Raw genomic sequence first — 8,378 nt, forward strand, 5'->3', positions numbered from 1 at the left:
AAAGAACGATGAAACAGGTGGGCAAATAAACAACATAGTGTAAAAGAGTTGAAGTAAGCTGGCAGTGAACAAGCTATCTCAATAACGAGACAGAACATATAAAAACACAAACCACCTATTTTGTATATATACGTATAGGACTCACCACAATAAAGCGTAACGAAGGAAACAACATGGCAGGTAATAAAACAATTATCTTATTAATAAACATGCAAGGAAACAAGAGAAAGCTTACATGACAAATATTACTTACAGGCTGATATGAGCAATAATAAAAACAAAGCAGATGTCTAGAACCATGGATAGGCAGAAAGGATGTCAGGAAGAGGTAATTGGCAAGGTTCACTCATATCGTCAGCAAACCTATCCTGAAAATGAACAAACAGATCAACAACACCGGCCCAACTCACAGCGCCAGCCGCGAGCTGAATAGCACGGTGTGCTACTCTCCTATAGTACAACAAGGCTTGATAACTGTAATCAACGACCAAAAAACCATAAAGACCTTGTAGGTAACTTACAGCCTGGAACGCTGCTTGCTCATAAGGAGCCATATAAGTTATATGAGGACAATTCCAAAAAAAGACATGTTGACCAGTAACTTCTGTGCGCAAAGGTGACAATTATATCTCTACACCAGCTAGAACAGATCCATCATGAGCGACCTCAGACAAATAATAAGCAGATACCAATTGACACCGACTGACAACAGCCTGTAACAAAGAAATGTAGGACGCACCCACTACAAACATCCTACCATACAAAAGTAAAAGGAAATGAAAAAAGTGTGAAAAAAATGAAGGGTCAGCAACAGTGATAAGAAGAACTGAATACAAGATATAGCAACATATAATAATGTAATCAACAAGTAAATAAGCATATCTATATGAAGAGTTACCTTAAATAGTGGAAGGTCACCTCAATAACTAAGATATAAAGGCCAGTAAGCAACCAACAAGCCGGAAAACCAGAATCCTAAACACCTCGCACACAGACGGAAGCAGCGACAAAGATGAAACTCATACACCTGCAAAGCATCAATTTATATACCAAATATAAAAGTACAATAGCAATTATCCAAAAGAATGTAGATGGCCAAATGAAGCAATCGCCAATTCATATGCGAAAATAACAAAATACGACATCCACACCAGTAAACAAATGAAGCAATCGCCAATTCATATGCGAAAATAACAAAATACGACATCCACACCAGTAAACAAGCGCGAGGGGATAGTGTATTAACCATCAGGAACAGCGGGAGGGGGGGTAACTGGGAGCAAATTTTCATAACGGATTACAACACTCAAGCTAACATGTTTCCATTGATGTGTAAGAAATCAACAAAGAGGTACATATCTTATAGGATCTAATCTGCTATTACCCCACAACACCAATAGGCATATAAACAGCATAGAGCATCGAGCAGGAACCTTATCTGAAAACCATGGACAATCAAGTAACAACCAATTCCTGATATAAACTTGTATCATTCATGTAGGAACCCTCTTCCAATAAAATAAGTAATCATACTCATGCAAGCTCTAATAATATAAAAATTAAATCAATAAATAAGTAATCATATCTATGCGAAATCTCACCTTCAACAAAAGCAGATAAGCTGATCAACTGAGATGCCTAGATCAACAATGAACAAAGGAACCAGCAAACGAAACTTCCAGAGAGATTGTAGACAAATCCATGGAGCAGAACGCCGTAGACTTGCAGCACATAGCAACCCAAAAGTAAGTTACCTTAGATATAACAACAATGCGTAAAAAACTTAGCAAACAGGGAAAACAAAGAGGAAAATAAATGTACGCATCTGAAAAGGAAAAACAAATGTAAGTGTTGACAACTAAATGGTGTAACCAGCAACTCAAAGGTAATAATATAAAAATAATGAGCCTCTCTGCATGAACCAAACCCCACGCCACAATGCATTAAGCGTGGGCATCAAAAATATATAAGAATTACACTAAGAACGTTCGAGACAAAGGGGCGGGGGACTGAGAGCATCGACACAAAAGAAAACAAAATAGCAAATATAATCAATTAGATACTAACCTTACCGTGCAGCAGACATTTTGTATGGCTCCGAAAAACCTCCACAAAATGCAGGCTCTGCCACCAAAGTAAAACCGTTAGGCAGCACCACCGAACACGAATGCCAGCCTTCCCAGCGCAAGCTAGGAGCCAAAACAACCAACAAATGAAATCCAAAGCAAGTCATCCGTATGGCCAATCTAACAGCCAAAATGGAAAGAGGGAAAAAATGAAAGCGGCAGGAACAGAACTCTACAACCGCTAGGCCAGAGCAAAGTCCCCATCTGTACGAACCCAAAGAGCAACCACACGATGAAAAAGGGCGCGGCATACAAACAAAAAATTCAAAACCGAAAGAAGCGCCTCCAGTGCAAGCCTAGAACCCAAGAACAACGAGCAAACTGAGGCACAAACCAAATCACCCACAAAGACAACCCAGGAACCGAAATCGAACGAAGGAAACAGGAAAGCGACCTGAAGTGTACTGTGCAAACCCTAGACGACACAAAAATCGGCAACATCAAGCCCGTCCGGCCCGCGGGGGGAAAACCTGAAAAAGAACCAACAAAGTTGACGCACAAGCGAAACGCGTGAAAAGAAAGAGACAGATCACATTCGAGGTCCCCATCAGAGCCAGCACGAAGACCAGCCACACCATAACAGGCACCGAGCCATTGAAGCAATAGTAATAAAAAAACTGAAAGGACTGTCTCCACTAGAAAAGCATCACCATGGTAGAACCTCAAAATGTCCATCCGGAAACAAACAACACCGATCTATATCCTCAAATCCGAAGAGCGGAGGGAGAGGTGACAGGAGAGAACCCCATCCACACTAAATCGCAGGAAACATATCTAAGCAGCAGCCGTTCAAGCAAGCAGGGAGGGAATGGGGAGCCAACGGGGACACCAGATCTCACCGACGACGAGGCCAAGAAAGCAACCCGAAAAGCAACGAACAAGCACTGAGCACACACGACAGAGCCTCCAATGGTCCACGACCTTTTACCAGGGGCAGCACAGACAGCAGGAAGGCAGCCAACGGAGCGCAGGCACGTGGACCGCGCTAATGGGGTGGTCGGCAAAAACAGCAGCACAACTAGAGCCGTTGATGTGCGATCGAACGTTAAAAATAAAACACGTGACGTGGGCAGGCTGAGAGCAGGCCTATTCAGCCAGGAATAAAGATATAGATCATGGGACAACAGGGATACACCTCCGGCAAGAATTCTCGCAGGTTCAAATAAGCCTCTACATGAACTCCTCAGCAACACGCTACGAATTCTGAACCTTGGAAGGAGATACTCCAAAAATTGAACCCTAATATCACACTTATCTCAGAGATTAAAAAAGAAGTTATTCAACATAACAATGGCATAATCTTCATCCATCAAAACTAAATGAACCAAGGCACCAAAGAAAACAGCATCTAGCTTAGACACTAGCATACCATCTACCAAATCCATGAAACCAGATATTGGAACACGCTAGATCCTAATCTTCCGAGATCCCCAGTACACAACAGCTGTAAGATACCCCTTCTGACGAAAAGATGGGTCGACAGAATTGTCCGCTGCAGCACCTCCAGCACCAAATTACATTTCGGAAAACTGTTAACATAGCCAGTTCATTATTCATATTGAGCCCATGATGGCGAAAAACGTTCTACCATGCAAAACTAGGAACAGCAAAATGTCTTGTTCAGGAATGTTCCTGAGTTGACAAAACTGCAGGATGATGGCAGTCACTGAGACTTTTCATTTGATAACTGCACCACAAAGATGATTGTGCAAAGTGACTACTTGTACAGGCCAAGGGCCTGCATTCATTTCCGAGGTATCAAAAGCATAGTGCTCACTTCAATGAAAAGGAAAAAGGAGCATTATGTCGTGTCTTGCAGATCCTTGAAGATTCCATCAATATGTGTACCAGAGGACTCAATCTTCAAAACGGCTGAACCAATTGTTTATCCAGGTTTGTAATGAAAAGCAGAATATCAAATAATTTAGCAATCATGAAACCTCAAATAAGTGACAGTGAATATACTCTGAATCAGGTCCCATGATCATCAATTGTAGGCACTCAAGGAGATGAACCGCCAGTTGTCGATGTGGAAGCATTAGTGGTATTGGGGATGTAGTCTGGAGACTCCTGCTCAAACCTAGGCTCAAATGTACCATTGGAGAGCAGCATGCTACAGGAACCAGGATCATCAGCTAGAGAAAAGGACAGGTCATTCAGCTCTATGTATTGTTCGGTTCCTATTGCTTCCAGCGTAGGGTGAATTAAATGTTCACAACATGACCCACAATGGTTAGAATTGCTCTCCACTGATTGGGACGCAAGCTCATCCAGTTCACTAAATATTGTTTCACTACCATCCAACAATATTTCGTTGTCATAGTCAGCAGTTGAATCTGGCTGAATCAAAAACCGAAAAAAAATTAATGGAGTTAACGCAGAGCACAGACGAGACAAACAGAAAGGAGCCTGGTATACAAGAAATTACCAATGAACCATCTTCACCAGCAGTACATAGAAGATTCATTGAGGAACAACTGATAATCTCAGCTAGCAGCTGTATGTGTATGCAATCAAAAGGAATATCTGGAGAAGAAGTTCTGCCAGGACAAACTCCATTGACAGCATGTTCGTCATTACTTTCTGACAAGGGGCCCAAAGAAACCTCGCCATTATCACTCACAGCCAGGTGCTGACCAGCAGAGTTCAACCCACCACAAATGGATTCAGGTGGACAAGGGGCCACAGCATGGGAAAATGATGAATTCTCCACATTGGCATCATTCCAGTCCTCCTCGTTGAATGGAGCACCATATTGTGCCCCAATCTTGGGGCCTGGTCCACTTTTCTGAAAGATTTTGCAGAGAACGCAAGCATCCTGCAAGAAGAAGGTGAAAAAGGAATTATACAGAAAACCAGGTCACTTTGCGAATCTCATTTAACAAGGAGATAATATGCAAAATGAGGCAAGAGGCAGCAACTATGGTACATCCATGGTCATGTTTGTGTCATTGTGTTCTCCATGTAATTAGCCTACCCCAACTTGCTTGGGACAAAGGCTGCTGCTGTTGTTGTTCAATTGTACAGTTTGGCACATGATCCACAACTATGTACTAAGCTCGACAAAAATACTCAATAACCCAGAACACAACTTAGCTCAAATATCTAAATCACCTCAGCGCATTTTCTGAGTTTCATTGGTTTTATTCAGTTTCTAAACTTCTCTACGAGTAATATCTCTAAAGATGGAGACTTGTTAGTCGTTATCTGATAAAAGGATCCATTTCATAAGGTTGATAATGAAACAACTACAGTTCCACAAAGGGCATCATACCAGTTTAACACCAGAAGCAGCTAGTTCCTTGTCCGCCAGCCTATATTCATACATTACCCAGTCAGTTCTGTCACCTCGTGGTGGCTTGCCAAGATGAAACACCAAAGTTCTCTTCATCCCAACAGTCCTAGAATTATACACCACTGGCCTGTCCTTTCCAGTAGCTTTCCAATATCCAATTCCAGTTGACCGGTTAGTTCTTGACCCACTAGAATATTTCCTATCACGTGGGCAAAAGAAATACCACACAAGATCATTACTCTCCAAGGAAGCTTTCTCTACAAAAAGGTAAACAAGAGACAATGAACCATCAAAACAGTCTTGTGATCTGCAAAGTAAGATATTTACAGCCAAATGTAAATATGATTATATGAGGGGGGAACAATACTGAGAACGAAGCCAAAAATGGCACACATGAAAATACAATTATTTTTTACTGCTAATTACACAGAAATAGGTGAGACTGTCCCAAACCACTACCTGGAAGATCCCAAGGGGCAAACTTGTATAGATCAATCTCCGTAATAGCATTGCAGCGTAAGTATTTTCCCAACAGCTTCCTCTTTAAATAGTAGACAGTGAGCTCAACATCAGTTGGATGAAACCGGAATCCAGGAGGAAGCGATGTCTTGGCCATAGGGAGAATAGTGCGTTTCTCTCTAGTAGTAGAACAGATAATGAGATACAAAATTCTTGGTTGAAGCGGCAAGGACGGAAGCGCAATGCAGTGAAGGTTGCTAAATATCAAGTCCAATGTCGAGATATTATGGAGCAGCAGAAGCGTTTATGGCATCCGCACCAAAGGAACCAGAAGTAAACCTTTGTGGAATCAAAAGACATCTGAAGAGCAAGCGTGGTCCTGCAGGAAAGAAATTAAGAGATTTATATGTTATGAACAAGATTAATACTGTAAGAAGGAAAGTGTACGTGTGGCTTGCAATTCAACATGACAAAGTGGGAGAAGCTGAGCCGATGAAACAAAAGTGGCATGAGGAAATTGAGAGAGTAAGGGCCTGTTTGGTTTGGAAGAGGTGGTTGGGTTAACCATTCAATCATTGAGTCAGGAACGGAACGCGGAAACGAATGCAATGCAGCCCTAAATACAGTAAGAAGAGACAGCTGTAGGAATGAATCACGAATGCAGGGGGTAGGAGAGATCCAAATCGAAGGAAGCAAAGAGCGCGAGAAATGGAGCGGGGCGAGAGAGGAGACTTACGAGGAGGAGGCGTTAGTGAGGGGCCGCCGGCGAGAGTGGGACGATAGGAGAGGAGAAGGGCAATGGATTGGGCGTCGATGGAGGCGAGGCCAGCAGCGGAGAGAAGGCAAGCGCGGCGGCGGCTCCTCCACCTCCAGGATGGATTGGCCGGCGTCCTTTCCTCCCAGAATGCAGCTGGGCCTCCTCTTCCTTTCAGTTAGGGAGGCACGGGATGGGATGGGCCGGGCCGGGCCGGGCCTAAAAAAGATGACATTTCATGTGTCAATACTCTGTTTTCCCCCCTCTCGATTCTTCAGCTGTGTAGCGCGCAGGCAGATTAAAAATTGACTATTGTATTCTGGTTTTCATTGCTCGGCTTTTAGCATGCCCTTTAATTTGGTGTTAGTGGACATTTTGAGTACCATACAAGGATTAAAAAATGGCTACTGTATTCTAGTTAAGAAGAAGAAGAAAAAAATAAAAAGGCAGGACAGTAAAGATGCGATCGATATTCGAGTCCGATATATCCAAGCAGTAGAGACAAAAATATGGGTGTTGCTATGTTGTAGGCATCTCAAAATAACGTTCCTATCAGGAGACGTCCTCATCCATTCGATATTTATCAGACGATTGTCATTGTTTCTTATAGCACTCATTTTAGAGCTCCTTCCTCTCCCCAGCACCGCCTACCATCTGTCCTGTGCAACCCACGGTTGGTGATGTCCCCACCATCTCATCTCTCTACCCCACGCCCGCCTCCTTCACTGGGCTGGTATGCCTCCCCCAGAGTTCTTCTAAGCCCGGTAGCCATGGAACTTCCCAATCCCGAAAACCCTGAAACACTAAACCTCATCGACGACGTGGAGGAACGTAAAATCTAGAAATCTAACACCTAAAGGATAGGAGCACCTAAAAATATAAAGGTAGCAGCTACTCGACCCGATCCCTCAACCAAACAACAGTTCGTGGCCAACCTTTGTCATTCAATTCAACTCCATGGCATTGCATATTTGCATGCATCACATCTCACACACACACATGCATATATATATATACATACATATATATATATATACATACATATATATATATATATAATAGTTATTCTATACCCCAGCCCACCCTACCACGGTAGGCTGTCAGCCCAGCTCCCAGTGCGCGCCACTATGCCTGCTCGGTCCAAGCGTTGCGCGTGTCCCACGCTCACGCCACGTGCCCCGCTCACCCGCTCGCCTCGTGCCCCTTGTGCTCGCGCCTGCCACCGCCTCGTGCCCCACGCCCCCTCACCGTGTGCAACTACTGACCACTGAAGACGTGACCAGCTACTAAAAACTACTGAAACAACTACTGAAAAACACTACTGACATTACTGAACAAACTATTGATACTATTAACAACTACTGACACAAACTACTATCAACTACTGAACAAACTAGTGACCAAAACTAATAACACTAGTGAACAAAACCTCTAGCACTACTGGTAACCATTGACAACTACTGACACACTACTAGACAATTTTACTGTAACTTAGAACTATTGAATATTGAACTACTGACGCTGCTGAATAATTTTTCTATGACTTGAAACTGCTAAACAGCGATTGACATAACTACTGAACAAAACTACTGATAACTACTGAAGCATCCGAATCATAGTAAATTTCTACTGAAGAATCCAAGTCATAATAAATTTTCACACTTGTACTTAGAAACATCCAACCTATAGCAAAACTACTGAAGTTTTATTTTTTTGGAGAGGAGTGTGAATCTTTCACCGATAT

General features: G+C 42.8%; 1 protein-coding gene across 2 annotated transcripts; it reads right to left on the reverse strand.

The window, feature by feature from the left end:
• Positions 1–3,358: 3,358 nt before the first annotated feature.
• LOC133925356 (NAC domain-containing protein 82) lies at positions 3,359–6,811 on the reverse strand. Of its 2 annotated transcripts, none has more exons than XM_062371302.1 (5): positions 6,617–6,811; positions 5,881–6,259; positions 5,401–5,678; positions 4,555–4,944; positions 3,359–4,466 (listed from the first exon to the last, which is right to left on the reverse strand). In XM_062371302.1, exons 2-5 carry the CDS (start codon positions 6,035–6,037, stop codon positions 4,128–4,130), a joined length of 1,164 nt encoding a protein of 387 aa, XP_062227286.1. In that variant the 5' UTR covers positions 6,038–6,259; positions 6,617–6,811; the 3' UTR covers positions 3,359–4,127. The 2 variants fall into 2 exon arrangements, with proteins under 2 accessions (XP_062227286.1, XP_062227288.1); XM_062371304.1 differs by having other exon boundaries at positions 4,181–4,462.
• Between the last annotated feature and the right edge of the window lie 1,567 nt (positions 6,812–8,378).

The sequence above is a fragment of the Phragmites australis genome, chromosome 7 (assembly GCF_958298935.1).
Source record: "Phragmites australis chromosome 7, lpPhrAust1.1, whole genome shotgun sequence".
In the NCBI taxonomy this organism is placed as follows: Eukaryota; Viridiplantae; Streptophyta; class Magnoliopsida; order Poales; family Poaceae; genus Phragmites; species Phragmites australis.